General features: G+C 38.2%; 1 protein-coding gene across 1 annotated transcript in view; it reads right to left on the bottom strand.

Annotated features, from left to right (window-relative positions):
• Positions 1-21538, bottom strand: part of ARIH1 (ariadne RBR E3 ubiquitin protein ligase 1) — a 91991-nt gene that overhangs the window by 9978 nt on the left and 60475 nt on the right. The window contains exons 3-10 of the mRNA XM_043982093.1: positions 21037-21181; positions 15449-15541; positions 15017-15072; positions 9370-9436; positions 7079-7185; positions 3164-3206; positions 1880-1951; positions 241-371 (exon numbers count right to left, since the gene is read on the bottom strand). Coding sequence (XP_043838028.1) covers positions 241-371; positions 1880-1951; positions 3164-3206; positions 7079-7185; positions 9370-9436; positions 15017-15072; positions 15449-15541; positions 21037-21181 — 714 coding nt within the window. The remainder of the gene's footprint in view (positions 1-240; positions 372-1879; positions 1952-3163; positions 3207-7078; positions 7186-9369; positions 9437-15016; positions 15073-15448; positions 15542-21036; positions 21182-21538) is intronic.

The raw sequence follows: 21538 nt of genomic DNA, 5'->3' as shown, positions 1-21538 counted from the left end.
CAACAACAAAAAACAAAAAAACCCTCAGCCAAAAAAGGGTAGCAAATGGAAAGTTTCAGAAGCCCTGATCTAGTCTGTAACTGGGGTTTTAAAAATGGAAAAACCAAGATGAAATTCCCAAAGCAGTTCAGTGGCAGCACTGGAACTAGAGCTCAAGCCTCCAGTGGTTGGTTCTTGTTACTTTAATGCACTTCTCTCTTTTGAAATGCAGTATTTCCAATTCCTTTTGTCCCTACTTACCAGGCAGATCCATGTGGTTCCCAGGGACCAAGACACACCCAGCAAAACTCTGCTTTACAGTTCTGGTTACGACAGACCATGTGATTGCAACCTCCATCCTTTTCAATGGTTACATGGCATTTAGGGCATTCCTGTGAAGGGAAACCATCAAGTTTATTTCAGCATTTTCACTCTCGCTAAGACAGAAAAACCATACCTGAATTTGACATGCGTGAAAAGGATTTTTGAAACTGGCAATTATAAAAGCAAACACAGGAAGCTGTTGGTCCTAAGTCTCCTACAGAATATAGAGTAAAGCATATGATGCATGATATAAAGTAGCAAAGCCACACTAAAAGGCTTGGGCAAACTTGGGGGGACACTCCTCATTTACAAGTCTCAGTTCCACAAAGACTGCATGACAGATCTGCATTATCATGTGACAGGGTCAAGTTTCACTCTGGCACACTTTTTCCTTTTCTGGTTTGGGACAGGAGTCTGAGCCTGTGCCTTAATTGGTCTGGGGCACTCATGTTGAGAAAACATTCTTTACCACATGCAGACTGGAGCATCCCTCTCCAACTGCTGTGGTCATATCAGAGTTGCCTGCTGCATATTCACAAATCATTCGCATAGAAAACTTTCTTATTCGGTATTCCAGGGGGCAGCTAGGTGGTGCAGTGGATAAGGCACCAGCCTTGGATTCAGGACGACCTGAGTTCAAACCCAGCCTCAGACACTTACTAGCTGTGTGACCCTGGGCAAGTCACTTAACCCCCATTGTCTTGCCCCCTCCCCTCCCAAAAGCAAGTCTTATTCAGTATTCCAGTTAAGTTGTCTGGTGCTCCTATGGTTAGATGGTGACCCTGGATCACTTGTCTGGAGAACTCTACCAAGAAAGGGGTAAGAGCTTTTCATGCTGTCCATTTAAAATGCTTATTTCATCTAAAAGCAGCTGAGGGCCTAAATCGTGCTGGCTAAATAAATGTCCTTCTTAGGTAAACAGTAAAGTACAAACCTCCACAAAAACATGTAAGCCTCTTGGGATTTTTCCAGATGCACAACTAAATTATGGAATATCAAAACCACATTAACTGTATCAGCAAACACAAACCTCTAAATGCTGAGGAGTAAGAGTACCACACTCGTGCCCAAATTCTTAAATCACAACGAACACAAAATAAACAATCCAGCCACATGGACAAGGGTTGCTTTCCTCAATTCATCTCTACACAACATCTCCCTTAACAGCTGCTTTGCTCTATTCTGACCTTTAATTTTTTCCACCAGCCACAAAAGAAATCCCAACCAGGCAAACTCAGGGCAACCAACTCTTGAAGGCAGACACACAAACCAATAAAATCAAGCTGCATCAGGGAAAGTATTGCTATTTCATACATTTATACAATAGAATAGATGTCAAGCCCCTCAGTGAGGAAACAATGAGGAATCTGACAATAAAAACTTCAGTACAAACTACACATGAAACAGTAACTACATTTTCTATGGAGTTATCAACCAAAGCAGAATAACTAGCACTGTGAAATCACACCTTTTCAATGTAAGTCCGAACTTTTGCTCAGACATAAACAAATAGAAAATAAATTTTAAAGAACTAAAGGCACCCATTATCAAGAGCTAAGTCAAATAAAATACAAACCTTTGTGTTGGCTGCAATCCAATTGGAGGTTTCACTGTCATCGTCACACTTTTTAATCCACTTCTTTAACCACTGTTTGGAAAAAATAATTATTAGTGGATAATTAACAGGTTTGGGGGTGGGGGAGGAAGATACTGAATACTTTTAAAGATCTTTCTTTTCATGAACCTTTCATCTTACACTAACTTGCCAATAGGTACAACATTTGGGGGTGAGGGAGATGGAGGGAGAGATGGTGTGGATGGGGCAAGGTAGAGTTTGGAAAGGTGAATACAGACAGGGAAAAACCTTAAACTCCCAATCTCATCACCATGCAAATCCAGGGAACCGGAGAATTCTGGGTTTGTGTTTAGCAAGTACTAGATACTGAGCATTTTCTAGAGATCAGCATACTTAAGAATATATCAAGATTTCCATAAACAGCTAAAATGTGCCACTTTTTGTAAATTTCAGAACAGAACTCAATATATTAGGGATGAAATCCTTTAATATATATTAAAAAAGCAACAAATCAAAATCTTTCAGGGAGAATTTTGGTTTTATTTTGAATAATACCCAAGTTTTCTTGGGGGGTGAGGTAAGGTGGGAAATGGTTTTGGATAGTACTGACTATATATGGGAATATCCCCTTTCCTCTTGATCCTCTGTTAAAAAGACAAATACATTTGCATATCATCAGTGAATCTTAAGTCTCTGACTGGAAATCTACCTACACTAAAGGCTATTCCAGCAGACATTTATTGAAGCTTAATTTATAGTTAATCTAGCAAGAAAAATCTCTTACATCTGACTATGTCTTCCTAAATGTACATTTTCTTGATGATTAAGATTTTAACAGTTGTGATGTCATAAAGAAGGCTATATGTTCCCAATCTAGTATTACTCCCAAATTAAAATACTATTACCTCTGATTTCAGCCCAAGAGGTCTAGAACTGATAATGAATATGTGTAGGACAATTCATGAGTGAAGAAACCAATTCCTTAATGACTAGTGGATGGGGAACATAAAAAGATTTCTGACAATTTCTAACTCGGTATGCAGAAGCATTATTTTATGTAATAATTCTGATTTGTTCCAAAGCCCCCAACCCAACAGTTTGAAAAGTAAGGCTGTTACTTTATTTTAATCTTCTAAACCAGCAGGATTCCTCCTTGATGTATGCCTCAAATACTGCCCTCTTAACACAGTAAAAGAGACCTCCTACATGTGAATGGACAATGGCAGGAGCAAAGCCTCCTGGGAGAATGATAAACATCTTGGCAAAGCCAGCAGGCAAACTCACCTTGCATTTAACAGGATCGTGCCAATTTTCTCCACAGTTAAAGCTGTAAGGGACAGGAGACAGAGAGATATCAATGCTCATTCTTCAAAGTGAATAAAATCTGATCTCATTGACAGCTACAGTCCATCTGGAATCAGTGTACTACTACCAGTGTGTGGGGCTAAGCCCGGATCAGTTCAACCATCACTTTTCAGCTAATTGTGGAATTTACTTCTTTTGGATATAGGAAGTAAAGGAAAATTCATATGATATTAGTTACTGCTCTGTATGCGGTTCTAATTAGGTTAAGAAACCCTGTTTAAGCATCAACAATTACTGGTACACTTTAGTATCTCAGTGTTAATACAAACTTAAGAAGGGTACATTTTTACTATTCTAAAATTAACTTCTAATTATCTATTCATGTCCTTTTCATCATGGAATTATCAATAAAAATTAATTCACTTAAAGCTTTTGTCCTAAAAAACCTCAGGTAACTGCCCCTGGAGCACAGGGCTCTCTTTGTTCATATCTGAATAAAGTACATCTGCAGACCCAAAGGCACTTTGTTTGAACTCATAAAAAACCTGACCTCTAGGCCTTGCCTTGGCTCAGTTTTATCTTCTCTAGGGCAATTCACTTCCTGCAAACAATGATTATTGGTTATATCTGGTCAGAGGATCAGCTGGTATATCACTGAGGAGAGAGATGAAAGAGAGGGCCTGCATGGGACATCTAAAAACCGCCTCTTTTTGTGTTGGGTTGGGAAGGGGAACAGATCTGGACAAGCAGGGAGGTAAAAACAACACAGGGAGAAGGGGAAGAAAAGAGTGCACAAAAGAACAATAAGTTCATAAAGGATCTATGACCTGAACATATAAGTTCACATAATAAGTACATTCCAAGAGAATGAGATCAGGTACCTTTTACAACTACGGCTAGGTGGAGAAATCTTAACCAAATGAAGCAGAAAGAGAATTTTGATTACATGACACTGAAAAAAAATTTTTGAATGAATAAAATCAATGCAGAATGGAAATGGGAAACATCTAGATTAACACCTAGACAAATCAACACCAAGAGCCAACAGTGAGGTATTAAGGATTACAATCATAGCAGTTGTCATCTAGAGAACACTTTACTCCCAGCAAGGCAAGTTGTTTGCCCAGGGTCACACAACCAGCAAGCGTCTGGGGTAGGATTAGAACTCAAGCCTTCCTGAAAGACTCCAAGTCTACTATACAACTGATCAAATGATATGAACAGTTCTCAAAAGAAGATTTGGGAAACTACTTTCTATTAATTAGGAGAGATTTCTCCAAACCAGTACAAGAATATAAATCCAATACTGAAGCTACCCCTCACAGCCAGCAAAGAGGACAAAAGGGGAATTGTCACTACTGGTGGCAATGCAGGAAGACAGGCAAAGTAGGCTAAAGTACACTAAAAAAGTGACTTAAATATACATAATCCAACCCAGAGTTCACATGCATATACTCCAGTCAAAGGCATCAAGCATTCAATCAACAAGCATTTACTAAATGCCACTTTGTAAACCAAGCACTTTGACAAGTGACAGGGACACAAATAAAAAGCAAAAACTGTTCCTGCCCTAAAGGAACTTATATTCGAATGGGAGAACAAACAGAAGGGCCTTCTATTATCATATGTGACCTTGGAGATAATAGGGATCCACGAGAATTTTCTGAGGCAGAAATGATCCAATCTATAATTGGACCATGGAAACCAACCAGTCAACTATTATCTCCTGGGAGATAAGCAGAGATGAGGGCCTCCACAAAGGATGTGGTTTAAGTGAGTAGAAAGAAGAGTACATATGAGAGAGTGATAAACAAAGATGGCAAGATTTAGGCACTAACTGATTATGTGGGGTCAGAGAGGCCACTGAGGGTAACAGCAAGATTGTGAACCTAGGTGACTGGAAAGATGGTTACAATTCAGAAGGAAGGGTTTTGAGGGAAAGATGAGTCTATTATTTTAGACATCCTGAGTTTGAGATGTCTATGAAACTTCCAGTTGAAATGTCCAACAGACATTTGATGATGGGGGACTGGAGGTCAGAAGAGAGATTAGGGTTGGACAGATAGATCTAGGAATCAACTGCAAAGTGTAAGGGCCTAAAATTCTAGCTATGATGTCTAAAATCTAATGAGTGGTTGCCTTAAATTAGAAGCTTTAGCAAGAGTTTAGCCTTTTAAGTGTTTATTAAAGTGCATCAGAAGTTAGTGAAGAGAGGTAAAAAGCAAACTTCATCTATCTAAGCGAGCCCAGCATCTGCCCTCCCCCCAAGCCGCAGTACTGAAATGAAAAGCCTTGCTCTTCCCAGGAGCCTCCTGTGAAAGGGGAAACAGGGCCATCCACACACACAGCTCCCAGCTAATTGGTTGGTAGCACTGATTGACAGGACCCACGGTCAGCAAACACCACTTCCTGACACCGACCCTGACCTTCAAAACCCTAGAAAAGGTCACTTCCGGATGGACTCTCAAGTCATGTGGTTTCTTTTCAGGCCAAAGCTCACAATGTCCCTCCCAGCAGGGGGTGTCATTCCAATTCTCACAAAAGAGATAACTGAAATCATAAGAACTAATAGGAAAGGCCCAATATATTGGGCAACATAGTCACCACAGCATTTTATTATGGATGCAAAGCACTAGAAACCAAGTAGGTACCCACTGATGGGAGAAGAGCTAAATAAACTGTGGGATGTGAATGGAATTAAATGTTACTACTCTGTTAAGAAATGACGAACACCACCACAGATATAACAGAAATGGAAGAAACAAAAACCAAAACTTAATGTTGTGAAATGTTGATGACTAGGCTTGACTTAAAAGGAGGAGAAAAGTGTACTTCCACTGCCTTCCTTGCAGAGAGATGGGAAGACTACAGGTATGAGATGTACCACGTGAAATGGTTGATGATATACATTTTAATTAACTTTTTCTTTCTTTTTAAATCGTTATTAAGAGATAATAGATCAAGGAGTTAAGAAAGAAATATGAAAATGATATCCTAATGTTTTTTTTTTTTTTTTTGCAGGGCAATGGGGGTTAAGTGACCTGCCCAGGGTCACATAGTGTCAAGGGTCTGAGGTCAGATTTGAACTCAGGTCCTCCTGAATCCAGGGCTGGTGCTTTATCCACTGCGCCACCTAGCCACCCCTATCCTAATAGTTAAAAAAAAAGAACAGAATGATATACCATAAAGAATCCTAGAAGAATCATCAGAATACCTGGGTTTTGAGCGAGGCTTTGCCAGTTAATAGCCACACATATGACCTTAGGTAACTTCCTAAGCAATCCAGGTTTTACTTTTCTCAATGTTAAGATGGGAAATCATACCTGACTTGATTAGAAAGAGTAGTATAGTAGACAGAATGCTGGTCATAGAGCCAGGAAAGCTGTCTGTGAACATGTGTAAGCAAGTCATGAGCCTTACAGCCCATTTACATACTATAAAATGGAGACAATACTTTTATAACATATGTTAGCACTATAGAAATCTCAATTATTACATATGAGAGTACTTAAAATTAGGATGAGTTATGCAAACTAGAAGCATCAGAAGGCTGGTGCAGGGTCCAGAAGGTAGTGTGTTTTTCTATGGGACCCATTTGGACCTTTGCCTTGTTATCTGCTTATCTGTACCCTTCCCAAGTTCAGTTCTCTAGCATGTCATACGCAACAAAAACACTGCTAACATTTAGTTTATGCCAGAGAATGTATTCCCAAAATATATAAAAAGGAAAAAGATTTCAAATTCAACATGAAGCTTTTTCAACAATTTTTGCTGGGTGAATACATATTGACAAAAAGCATGTGAACCTACAAACAAGATCACAAAGCTACCTCTCTGAGCTAAACAATTTAAGAAAAGTAACAACTCTCAACTCTAATTGAGAAATGTCCTTACCAAAACTGGCGCCCACATTTGCAGCGAACAGGTTTAGCATCAGGATACTGGACTTTAACAACATGGTGACAGTCTGGGGCAGGACACCACTTTAACAGTCGATTGCACTGGAAGAAAAAAAAAAAAAAGAATTAAAATAAGTAGGAAAACAAATGCACCTCCAAAAGCAAACTCTTATGTATGAATACTCCCGAGAACATGTTGGCTGATCTGGGTGGGTTTCAGGGTAGGGGTACACTGAGTTTCATTTTCATAAAACCATGCTGAAAATTCTTGGTGCCTTAGTGGTTTTCTTGGCCTGTTCTTGGGCGGGCCACATTTAGTTCAAAGTACTATTTATAGATGGTAGAGACATTCTGAACAGTCAACAACCCTTACAAAGGGAGTGCTTGACAGAAAATTACTCAATTTAGGCATGAATGTTCTTTATGAAATGATCACTAGTGTATGGCCTCAACTGGCTCTTGACCTACTTTGTAAATTGTTAGATGACTATATTTTCTGCCTACCTATAGGAACTTAGTACTGAGCATAAACCCTTTTACAACTATTTTCCAATGTGATTTCTTTAATGGAAAATGAAACTAATGTTCTCTCTCTGTTCAGGCAAGATTACTAGTTACTACACAGCGTCTAAAAGAGATCTGCTCAGAAGCACTTAGCTCTAAGATATCTTTAGGAACTCTGCCTTACTCAAACAAAGCACAAACTTATAGGGAGAGATTCTCTAAATAGTCAAAGGATATCATAAATAGTTCTCAAGGAAAGAAACCCAAGTTCTCCTCAGCCTTATGAAAAAGATTCCCCACATAACTAATAATGAGTAATACCTCATACCCATTCAACTGGAAAAGGTGACAGCAGAGGAAAATGGCAAATGTCAGAGGGGAAAAACTTTCCTTAGAAAAAACATGGGCACATGTGGGTACTGTTGGTATGAACTGGGCCAACGATACTGAAAAGCAATTTGGAATATTACCCAGCTACACAGCAGTAAAGGTTTGTCCCTCAGAGAGATAAAAGAAAAAGTCTGCATATGTACAAAAACATTTAGAATAGCACTTTTTGTAGTAACCAAGAACTAGAAATTAAAAAGGATGCGCCCATCTATTGACAAATGGCTTAATAAACTGTGATAATATGAATGTAATGGGATAGTATGGCATATAAAAATGGTATGACATTTCAGAAGAAACAGAAAATTTCTATGACTTTATGCAATGTGAAGTGAGAAGAACTAGAACAATTTATTCAATGACAACAACATAATAATGGAAAAAATCTGAAAGACTTTAGAACATCAATAATAAATGCAATAACAAACCCAGAGGACTCAAGCTGAAACATGACACCCACCCTCCTGCCAGAGGGTTAAGGGACTTAAAATGAAGAATGAGACATATATCTGTCATGGCCAATGGAAGTTGTTTTCTTGGATTATGCATTTTTTTAGGAAAGTGATTTTTCATTTTTAAAAAGATATTCAACTGGGAGAGGGGACAATAGAAAAAATAGTTTGGAGAATAGAATTTTTTTTAATTTAATTTTTTTTTAAGTGAGGCAATTGGGGTTAAGTGACTTGTCCAGGGTCACACAGCTAGTAAGTATTAAGTGTCTGAGGCCAGATTTGAACTCAGGTACTCCTGACTCCAGGGCTGGTGCTCTATTCACTGCGCCATCTAGCTGCCTCCCTAGATTTTTTTTTTAAAGTAAAAAGATCATTCCGAATGCTGATATGTTCTTTTCTAATTATACATCTCCACTGACTTATGATTTCATATAGACTAAAAAAAGTCATAATGCTTATTTGATTTATTAATAAAATACTGAGTTATCTCTACCTTTTGTCAAAATGGTTTAAGAACTTTAAAATTGGGGCAGCTAGGTGGTGCAGTGAATAGAGTACTGGCCCAGGAGTCAGGAGTACCTGAGTTCAAATCTGGCCTCAGACACTTAACTAGCTGTGTGACCCTGGGCAAGTCACTTAACCCCAATTGCCTCACTTAAAAAAAAAAAAAAAAGAACTTTAAAAATTGCTGGCCAAAGACCAAATTCTTAGGAGACACACCTATTTGATAAAAGACTGGTTTCCAGGTTTTTGGAAAGAGCTTTTAAAATATGATTCTCCAAAACAAATATACAATCCAATTACACTAATAGAGATTTCTTGCTAATGGTAGTAATATTAAGTAATTAGCATTAGTAATATTAAGAAAATATTAAGAATATTAAGAAAACCCAAAGTTAAAACAACAAGAACAACGACGAATTTTCAAGAGAAAGCCACTCACCTCTACAAAACTATTAGTTATTAAATGCTGGTACTTTAATTTAACTTTTGAATCTGTGATCAGACGCCTATCAGGAAAGAAAAGAAGGAAAAACAGTTTACTGAGGTTTGCCTAGAATATATTACATTAACAATTAAAAAACATTATTTCATAATTGCTAATCTCTGCTTATGGCTACAAACTAACAAATGGGGAGATGGGCTATAAATGACATTAGTATGCCTGCTACAACCCAACTTAATTGCACCAATCAAAGCAGTTTATCAACATCACATCTTCAAAATCAAGATTTTAAATATAACTTTGGCAAGGTCTCCTAGAAATTTTAAATTAATGCCCATACCCAGAGCTGCAAGCAGGCTAAGTCATCTGGAATCCAAAATGTATAATCAGTTTGTTCTGCTCATTTCATGGCTTTATCCTTTCTTATTATTATATAAATTTTACAACAGGGTAATTATTTGGGAATTTATTTAGGATATATGTTATCCACAAAATGATGACACGAATTATGAGTAATACAAAATGGGATATTTAAAGATAAAAACAGAACTAAAAGAGGGATCTAAAAGAAACAGGAAATAGAGGCTAAGAAGTACCTGGGGTAAGCTAATGACACACAACTGAATTGCAAATTTGATTCTAAATCATCTGGCAATCTAAGGCCAAAAGGGAACCATGCGAGGTAGCTTTTCTGTTCATAAAGCAGCAGACAGAACTTCATTTTGTTAAGAAAGAAACTATATCCAAGCAGGTTTTACCCAAAATAGAAGGGTACCTCAGCAACAAATACATCAACACTAAGCTTTGACCGAACTTCATGTCAAGACTGGGCGTAAGACAGAACTAATCCAATTCTTCTAAACATTTAAAAATATCAATTACCTTGACTCATTCTCTCCTATTCAGTTTTCATTTACTGCCATTCTTGTTTTCTTCCCTTTAATCTCCAAATACTCCCTGGCCTTCAGACCATTCACAGCAGATGACAGGACACAAGTGATATTCCTCAGTGTCTACTGGCCAAACCCCTCAGAATTCATCACTTTCTTTATGCATCTTTATTCACCTCCTTTTCAGGAGAGGAGATAGCCTTGACTCTGCTAAAGCTAATTTTCCTGCCTCATCCAAAAGATTGATTCGATCATGTTGAATTATATTCCTTTAATCTCTCCCTTTCCATTACCCTATAAATAGTCTGGTCTGAACTACTCCAGGAAGTCTATCATCAATGCCCTAAAGTCTTCACAATCTGGCTTAATCTCTTGTATCAGTCAGGTGAAATAGCTATAAACAATGATCTTTCCCCACAATTACTATCTTTCTTTACTCCACTGAAGCAGGGGAACCTCTTTCCTTTGCATCTAGTTTTATGTCTCTATTCAGGTAAATTGCTTTCCTGGCTCTTCTTTCCAACATCTTATTACATTGTCCCAATTAATATTCTTATCACCATACACTGGACAATCATGTCATTCACAATTCTGATTCCAATCTCTCAGTCTATTAACTACTGAATATAGTTCAACCTGCAGAGGCAGTGCGGTTTAACGGATAGAGAGCTGAGATTTTAAATCTACCCTCTGATATTAAGTGTAGGACTCTGGGCAAATAACTTAAGTCTTTGTCCCTTTGCTAACTCCCTGGAAATCTACTAAATCACTGACCAGTTGGCAGAGGGAGTCCCTTGTCCCGTCCCAGGCACTCCTCACAGAAAGCTCCACCACAGAGCCTTCTTGTCTAGAACAAAGTACTTGGTATCCTTTGTAGAAGTTTATGCTACTACTTAGTGTACCCCAAATCTCAACGTCATGAAATCCAAAGGAATCCCTCAAATTTAAATGCCACATCCTTCACAAAGTCTTTCCTGAAGTACCCAGTTAATAATAATCCTTTCTCTTTAAACAGCACTTAGTTACTTTCCTGTATAGTAAGTCTGTGGGTCCTGCTCCTTGTGACTATAGCTTGCACCATAAGAGAACATGGATCTCCAATAATCTCTATTTCCCTAGTACTTCAGACACACTCGGTATAAAAGACCTTAGAGTTCATTATCAATCCAGACCATAACAATTGCCTGAGATGTAGAGAACTGCTTGTCACATGATCATGCCAGCCATATTTTGCTTAAAAGTAAGTGGGGTATATGGAAAAGAGCGAAACGGCAATACTCTTTGAACCTGCTTTGAAAGTATATGTAGGGGCAGCTAGGTGGTGCAGTGGATAGAGCACCGGCCCTGGAGTCAGGAGGACCTGAGTTCAAATCCGGCCTCAGACACTTAACACTTACTAGCTGTGTGACCCTGGGCAAGTCACTTAACCCCAACTGCCTCACTTAAAAAAAAAAAAAGTGTAAATTGACAAATATCAGCAAGCTTTCCTTATGTAAGCCTATGAGCTACAGCTCTTTAAGAAGACATCTTAATGTAGTTTTGCAACTCAATTTAGGGCCAGTCTAGGACATATACTTAAATTGTCTCTTGGCGTGTCTCCCGAAAATCTCTCAGGCCCAGGAGAGCCTTTCTTGGGAGCCTCACTTTTGTGCTGATTCATTTCTAAGCTGAAACTATGTTTTTGTACAGAATTTCATTTGGGACAATTTTTTTACTTCATTGTACGACAAAACGACCAAAACATCTTCTATACGCTCTTTCTGGAAGTTTGATCAAGATCAATTGTGTGGAAGTGACCACATTAAATCTCTAAGCAAGTAGATTTGAGTTCATTTTGGGCATACCGAATAAATGGATTTAGTTACAAGAGGTGACTTAGAAGCAACTTGACAAGGAAATACTGTCCAGTAGTAGATTCTGTAACTGTTAAAGATCAAAGAGATATGGTCAGTAATTAGTGCCTGGCGAGGACAATGACCCTCATATAATGAGGTACAGGCAGAGATGGCTTTCTTTCATCCTCCCTTATCCCTCTTTGCTCGGACCAAACCCACACAGATCCTAACTCTTCCGGCATGTCAGGATGCAACTTTTTGGATATCTCCATCGTCTGGACACAAGGGTAGCAAGGACAATTAGGTAATCAGATGTTGTGGGGGGCCATGGTATCAGAGAGATGACTGCAGGGGTTTCATGACAGCTGTGCTAATAGAAGGACTCAGCACGCCGAGCTCATTTATTCACAACACCAACTCTGTGTAGGTGAAAGTCCCAGGGAAAACAGAAACATTACCTCAATCTCACTGGAAAGCCTTTAAAGATTTTACAAATACACTTTGTAATTCTTTTGTAAACTAACTTTTGCCCCACTGTGTAACTTGATTCACCTGCAGTGGAAGGTGACTATAGAGAGGGTCTGTTCTTCAGAACTAAGGAATATTGTGGTCCTTATCAGCTATGACTCTGAATCTATTGGTGTCCTGTCCTATTATATAAGCATGGGAGATATTTATAGCTATTTTTATTCTGGATAAACAAAACCCTTATCTCCAAATCTAATTGCAGTCTACCACCTCAAAATCCAACCCCCACCCCGACATTTTGTCAATGCAAAAATTAAAATAGTTGCCTCATTTTACTTCCCTTCCCATTCATTAATTTGTGGACAGCTACTAAGTATATGCTACAAGCCAGGCCAGCATCAAGAGAAAAAAAGGAAGTATAAGGCAAAGCTGATCCACTAAAGATCAATTTGGTTATCTTTAGACAATTACTAAAGTTCCTTTCTTTATGAACTTAAAAAAAAAAAAAATCAAGGCATTTATGGTAAACAACAGTAATAACAACAACAAAAAAAAACCTTTTCCACATCTCATTTTCTCCCAAATGTGCCTATGACCAGAGATGGTAAAAGGTTGAGAAGAAAGGTGTTATCCGGCCTCAGACACTTGACACTAACTGTGTGACCCTGGGCAAGTCACTTAACCCTCACTGCCCCGCAAAATAAACAAATAAATAAAAAGGCTGGGAGAAAAATGTCAAATTGTAGATAATTTAGAAATTTTACAATAACATAAATTGATATTTATTTAAAGACTTAATTCCTTTAAATATAAAATTTCTCCTAGAACATTCAAAATAATTTTATATTAAAAATGTATGTAATTTCCCCAAAACTGTATCAATTAAAATATATCTGTATGTCCAAGTTAATAAACCAAGACTCATTATCCACACCCATTTAGGTAATGTGACACCTGACCTAGGTTCTAGTCAGGCTCTCCAATCAACTAGTTATGTTACCCTAAAGTAAGTCACACCATCATTCTGCTTGTTTCCTTAAACGTGAAATGAGGAGGGTTGGGTTAGATGAACACTTATGATCCAAATGAAGACGTTTCATAGTCAATAAATCCCTTGGATGAACATCCTATTTTCTCCAAGGATGGAGGAGGAATTGTAATGGATGAACAAGGCAGCTATTTTTTAAACAAGATATTTCAGGTTTCTGATACTAGCAACAAAGTCCATGTTTTCTTGAACTAGAATAGAATGCTACCTATACCATTTGGGTATATGCAGCTTTTCAGCTTTCTGGGAGGACTGATGCAACTGAAATGCACCTCTGGTCTTAGAAGAAATGTAAGTTAAGACAAGGTTGGTGTAGAATACTTGCAGTGTACAAAATGGTACTGGGCCCCATAAGGCGTAGAGAAGATGTTTCCTTGAGGGAGGGAGTGGGAGGGTGTGTGGGGTGTGGGAAATGAGGACAAAACTCTTTTAGGAGGCAGTGTGGCAAACTATGTTTTACCTATTTGTAAAAGCAAAGAAATAAACTTGATAAGAACTAGTACACTCTCTTAGGACAGGTAGGGACAGTTAGTTTTAATTTTATTTTATCCCCAGTGCTTGGCAATTAATTTGTACTCAGTAGATGCTTAATGTATGCTGAACTGAATTGAAGTATTTAAAGGGCTCTCTAGTGGAAAAGAAATTAAGGCTGGTGCTGAATGGTCCTCCCTCCTGGTAGAGCAGAAAGACCCAAAAGACCTGGGTTCAAATCCCAGCTTTTCTCACTAATCCCCAGATGACACGGGTTAGTTTGGTGATTGGGTGGAGAGGACTGGATTAGATGGTCCCTGCCAGCTCTGCATCTATTATTTTATGAAATAGGACTAATAGGGAGAAGTTTCAGAAGAGAATTTGCTCGTTACAGCTGTCCAAAAATGTACTAAGTTTTGCCTGCATAAATGACTAGGAATATCTATTCAGAAAACAGATGGCTATTCACAAGGAATATTTACTGATGTGATTTCTCCTTACATATGGTTTGCACATGTCCTGCGTGTTGATAAAGAACAGGGAACAAGAAAAGTGGGAAATCGCAAGAGAAACTTCTGTTACTCATCTACTGTTCAATAGGCTTGGGGAAGAAAAGAGTTGACACTAACAGCTAAAATGATATTTGTGAAATCCACATACCCAATCTTTCCCCTCTCTCCATTAGCATGGGTAATAAAAAGGTGCTTATCACATTCCATAGTTTGCCTGAATACTGACTGGGTATTTTACTACAAGAAGTGCTTCAAGTAGCAAATGCAATGTCTTTGGCCCACACCACTAGAAAGGAATTAAGAAAGTGTTAATATTTTCACATTTAAAATTCAGCAACTACACAATGCTCCATGAAAGTCAATTTAGTTTGGTGTCTGAACAAAGAAGAACACATATAGGCATCCACCCTAAGTACTTACATAACTGTGCTGTCGTCCACTAAGATATCACAACCGTGAGCCGGACATGAGATAGTCTGAAAGAGTCAATCACATACATTCAAAATTCATCCTCCTATCTATAAGTTCTGGATTCTTCTAATTGACAACACAGAATATTAAGCAAAAAAACAAACAAAAAACCAACCCAACATTTTTGTCTATATTATCTGGCACACCCAAACCCTAATTAGAGTATTAATCAGGTACAAAAATTTAATTTCTAACTCGTGCTTTATAGGGGTAGAAGACAGGGAGGAAGAGGTAGGTAAAAGGTCAATTTGCAAAACAAACTCAAAGTCTGAGGAACATATGGAAAACAGAAGGCAGTATACAAAACCTGGTCAAAGAAAAAAAGCCCCCTCAGGTTATTAATATATTTAAAGCTACTTCTTCGAGCCAGCTTTTCTTTACCTGTCCCATGCCTTCCTCCATTATTTTGGTAGTTAAATATTCACTCCAGCACTGCATACAGAACTTATGTCCACATTCAAGGCCAGTGAAATACTGAAGCAAAAACAAAGAATGAGTTTTAGCAATGACTTATTTGACACCACAGAATGTACCTTGAGACAAGGCAGGGTTATTAAATTACATTACATATGTTCCTTATAGGGCTAGTACTGTCCAATGAAGAATTACAGGGCCAAGCCCACAAACTTCCAGTGAGGAGGGGAGACTCTATATAGGCAAACACATTTCATCTGTCACATCAATTCACCTGAGTTCCAAATAAGTAAATGTGCATGTACATGCACACATGTGTGTGTATAGATGTGTGTACATGGGAATGGAACAAAAGGCAAAGTAGCATTCTTTCAGCCTCAAAAGTATTGTAAAAAGTAAAACCCAGAAGCAAAACTTAAAAACCTTTAAGTCAGATATATGCTAAATGGAAAAAAAAAAAAAGACTAGTCACCCCCACTTGGTGCCTATTAAATATCTGGCCTTGTTTAATTATCAAGCAAGCAGTGTGGTATATGTAGAACACCACAAGAAATAGCAGTAATTTCAAAGTACCTCAAAAATATGTTGCAGTTAAAGTTTCAATTTCAGGTGAATGTCGAAATGGAAATCTGGATCATTATAAATCTCCTGTCTGTTAAGTATTATCCCATGCAGGTAACATGCTGATCTTTCTTATGTTTATTTAGGGACAATACCAGAACATCTTGGCTTATTTTTCTTCCATGACTGTATTCTATCTCTATAATCCTGTTAACATTTAGCTAAGTGCCTCAAGGTTTTTAAAGAGTTTTTGTTCCTCACAACCATCTTGTGAGTTAAAGACCATGGTATGGATGATATTGGGAAAGATTTTGTCTCTTTTGCTCTCACAACATTCAGAAACAAAAAAAGGATTCACTGTTGAATGCTGGTATTGATGTTGGACAAACTTCTTAGAACAAATAATATAAATGAAGATAACAGCAAAACAACAACCACCAAAAAAACCCCATCAAAAACACCCCCCCCCTTACTGCATATGGGTATCTGGAAAAATCAGTCTGTATCACACAATAATGTGGAGAGTGAGGAAGGCTAAAAAAAATCCAAAAAAGCAGCCTTTAGATTTGTATATACATATAGCTGCTTATCAGTGTACATCAAAGCATTTGGTCCTCACTACTTCCAGTGATGCAGAAGAGCTTTCTTAGCTCCAAGCTACCTACAGAAAATTGCTCCTGATACGATTTGGGGGGGTTACATTAAGAACTGCTATGGGGACAGGAAAACACTTCTCACCTCATCAAAAACCTCTAAAACATTTTTTCTTTTGCTGTTTCAAAGTACTAACAATAATCCTGTATTATCCTCATATAATCATTCTAAAATATTCAAAGCTTTTCACATTATTTTACTTGATCCACAAATCAACCTCACTGTGAGGCATGGTATTATCCAACTCTATTTTATTCAAGCAAAATGAAACTCAAAAGGTATGCACTCTACTTGAGATGTTACTGTGGGTAATAATCCATAAAGTTGTGAGCATACACAAGGTTCCTCTATGGACTTAACACTCTCATGAAAGAAAAAATATCATTTAGAAAAAAAAATCCATTGATTACCAACAATGAAAACTTTTTTTTTCCTTTCTTTTTGTGGAAGGAGCATAGTGTATGGGATTTCACTGGTACAGAGTTCCCATTAAAGATTCTCTAAGGCTGATTGCACCTTCTTTACAATTTCTAATTTTTGAGAGTTGCCTGGTGATACTGTGAGATCAAGTGATTTGTCCAGGGTGACAGTAACTGACAGAGGTGACACTTGAACCCAGGTCTTCCTGGCTCTATCTATTACACTGTGCGGCATCCCTACACTGGTGCTTATGACAAACAGAACAAGCAGGACTCGGAGGCTCTGGAGGAGAAAGTGAGGCTGATGACTCGGCGCAGCTCTGCCTCACTTCAATATCATTCACTCTGAGACGCTGATGTCGCTGGCCTTCTTTGAAACAAAGGGACGAACAAGAAGTTCACTATGGATTGACAAATGCAGCGTCTGGCACGTGGGAAGTGCTTAGTAGATGGGTATGGACTGATGGCTTACAAATCATACCTGTAACATCTCCGTATTGGAAAAGGAATGGGTTGTCCTTATATTCAGTTCTTTCCTTTCCCTTTCTTCTTTTTTGCCCCTATCACTTCTACACCTGGGGCTTGTATAGTTTGATTTCCCCTTAGCTTGAGGGCTTCCATAACCTCTTATCATGTCACTAGATCAGTTCCTCTTTATCATTTCCGTCACTAAGCTGTATCTCTAGTATAGATGGGTCAAGATAGCAAGGATAGGCAAATCCCAAATAGGGAGGGCAGGTAAGTTCTCACAAAAGAAGATAAGTAGGAAGGGGCTGTTAAGACAAAAATCTCAAAATCTTAAAAAGGTTCTATATACAACCCCTCACCTAAGACTCCTAAAGGGAAACAACAATAATGAAATAAAATCAGTTTCTACATCGGGGTTGCGGTGAGCGAGGCCCATAAGATGGTTTTAGTACAAAATGATTTTGTTTCTAAAACCTGAAGCCACGTCTGCCAAGTAAGGCAATTTCCCCCCCTATGGCTGTAGAAACAGCTGTTTTATGGGGTCTTTATAATACGGATATCTTTGCCTAGTTAAGATACTTTTAAAAAATGCCTCTAGGGGCAGCTAGATGGCGCAGTGGATAGAGCATCAACCCTGGAGTCAGGAGTACCTGAGTTCAAATTCGGCCTCAGACACTTAACACTTACTAGCTGTGTGACCCTGGGCAAGTCACTTAACCCCAATTGCCTCATTAAAAAAAAAAAATGCTGGGGCAGCTAGATGGCGCAGTGGTTAAAGCACCGGCCCTGGATTCAGGAGTACCTGAGTTCAGATCTGGCCTCAGACACTTGACACTTACTAGCTGTGTGACCCTGGGCAAGTCACTTAACCCCTATTGCCCCACCAAAAAAAAAAAAAAAATGCCTCTAGTATGTTGCAATTTAAGTTAGGTGAAATATGTATATACATTCTTTTCCACTTAAAAGGTCACCTGGTACTTGGGAAGGATGGAAGCTTTCGAAAATAGGATAATAGTAGCCAGGTTTTTTTTTAATTTAATTTTTTTTTAGTGAGGCAATTGGGGTTAAGTGACTTGCCCAGGGTCACACAGCTAGATAGTAGCCAGTTAAAAAAAAAAATTAAGTGCATAGTAGAAGGCTATCAATTGCTTGACTAGGTTCTAACCTAATAAGCTTCATAGATCTTTTAATAATTTTTAAAGGATACTATGGTATGAATTCAAAACCAAAAGTGGTCTTTCAAGAAAGAATGGGGGCAGCTAAGTGGCGCAGTGGATAAAGCACCAGTCCTGGATTCAGGAGGACCTGAGTTCAAATCCTGCCTCAGACACTTTCGAGCGGTGTGACCCTGGGCAAGTCACTTAACCCTCATTGACACCCCCCCCCAAAGAAAGAATGGCTCTATTGAGAGAAAGTACTATTCAAGATACATTCTTTTAGAATTAATATTTCAGTGAACTCATGGGATTGACTCAAACCCTACTCCAAGTTACACTGTAAATGAGAAAGGGTGCTGTTCTTATTTCCATTATCATACTGGAAAAGATATTTAAAATAGCCCACACCAGTGTAACACTTTAAGGCTTTCACAATATGTATGAAGGCCACATACTGAGGTATTTCCCCAAGGCAAACTGAGGGGGGAGTGAAGTTTATACCTCTTCTGACTATAGTAAACTCCCTTGAGTCCACATTATAGAGAATTCTGTCTTGGGCATATACCATGGTGGGTTCTAAAGCTGATGTGATTTTTAAAGGGCATAGCTCTGAATGGCTTTCAAGTCTTAAAATATCTAGGTTTACTCACTTCTTACCTTGATAGCGCCAATTTTTACATGGGTTAAGAATTGTAGAACTTTTAGGAAGCACGGAAATAGTAAATATGACCAAACTGTGCTGGACAAAACAATCAGGACATGGAATCATGAAGACTTCTTTAAATGTGACTAACTCAATAATCAAACTTTATAAATTAATATGCACAATAAAAGGAATTTTACATTTATGAGAAGAGTATACGCAGAGGTTTTCTGTGTGTTTCAGTATTTTAAGGATTCATACTTTCATTCATGGAAATACTAGTTACTGATACAGACTCTCAAATCCACTAAAACTTACTAAGTGATTATTTTAATGAATTATTGTAGGTGAAAAAGATTCCATGTCTTTTGGATAAGATTCTGCTTAGGCTGTCCCTGGTCCCTAACTTGAAGCTGTTTTAGCTCAAAATATCTAGTTTGAGCTTATTTCCGCAGGCATAACTTTAGAGACTCCAAAGATCTACTTCAGGACAACAGTATCATATTAACTCAATAATAAATTATTTTATTTGTATTTTGTGACCGGAATCAGAGTCCTCTTTGCACCATTTTATAATTGCCAATGAGATATACTGGGGTAAACTCATAAAACATTTGAGAAAAATATACTATAGTCAAAAGAATGCATAATCCCCTTTCCCAACATTATTACCAATAAGTTTACTGTTAGGTACTTTTCCCTGTTGAGAGAGTTGGACCAAATGACCTCAGAGGTCCTTTCCACCTCTAAATCTATTATTCCAAGAATAGACTAATATTTTATTGTGACTATTTCACTGCTACTATAGGGAACATGAATAAAATTAGAAAACAATGAAAATTATTTAGCAAGAATTTATAACGTGACTAAGAAATCTTAACAGGACTGTGTGGTTTTCTTTTGGTGGGGGGAGAATAAGAGACAACAAAATAGTTCTAGGGATAAAGGACTGCATGATAAATTCATCTGTTTATCTATCTTATGCTAACTTGATTTTAGACCAGTAACTCATTACCAACCAAGTAAGACCAGTTTTAGAGCTAGAAAAATAATTGGAGGGCAGCTAGGACAAATCTTCTCATTTCACAGGCAAGAAACCACCCAGAGAGGTTACATGATCAAGAGCAGAGGCTCCATATGAACCCAGAGCCTCAGGCTCCAAATACAGGGCTCTTTGCACCACACCTATGTTTACATCAAAAGCGCTTCCAAGGCAGGAAGTTTGAAGACCTCGGGCCCTCCATTTACAAGAAAGATCATTATCGTATTTAAATAAAACCAGGGTTCCTAAACCCCTTTTCTCCATACATATTAGGGTTAGTATTCTTTTATCTTTAAGGACTGTTTTAGTTCTTAACATGTGGTTTTTTACTAGAATTATTTCTATAATTAGAAGAACCTTTTCAGATGATGAATCCAGCAATCTCCTCAATGGCCTGCCATTAGAGGGATTTTGTATCTATTTAAGAAGTATTAAACAGTTCATGGGAAAGGAAATCACCCGCTCTGCCTATCAGGGCGTTTCTCCTCCTAGACATTAGGAGCAGCAGCTTGTAGGAGGTTTGCTTGGCGATGGTCACACCATCCCAGCTGCATAGTGCTACACAAGATCCCTTGGCCAGTGCGCTCCCATGAGACTAAGCAAATACTCACTGAGTTAGGGTAGTTCAAGTAGCAGATCTGACAAGGCATGTCCTGGGCTGATGACCGTGTGTTCATCTGGCGCGTTCGAGACTTTTTACTTGGATTAATTACATGACACTCAGCAAAGAGTTTCTCCAGATTTCCATCAAAGTACCTGTATTATTCAAACAGAAGGGATGAGAGCCTGGTAATATAACCTAGGAAGAACTTCCCCAAACCTGAGATCATACTCAGGGACAAGCTTGCAAAAATTAAAAGAGAAGCAAAACATCACACTGGTAATGAATACCCAGAGTAAGGGTTGACACTGCAACCTGGAACACAACATACAACCTTTCTGGAACACAGGTCTACAGAAGTGATAGGTCACTCTAATTTTATTAAAATAAATCTCTAAGAACAACAAAGGATACCTATCACATAGTTGCCTTTAGACAACTTTATTGACAAAGAGCAAATTTGTTAAATTCACTTCAATTATGATATTCTCCTAATAGGCTGACCCAAACCA

Source organism: Dromiciops gliroides, chromosome 2, assembly GCF_019393635.1.
Source record: "Dromiciops gliroides isolate mDroGli1 chromosome 2, mDroGli1.pri, whole genome shotgun sequence".
In the NCBI taxonomy this organism is placed as follows: Eukaryota; Metazoa; Chordata; class Mammalia; order Microbiotheria; family Microbiotheriidae; genus Dromiciops; species Dromiciops gliroides.
The sequence above is the reverse complement of the archived record's forward strand: the minus strand, read 5'-3'. Positions and strand labels throughout refer to the sequence as shown.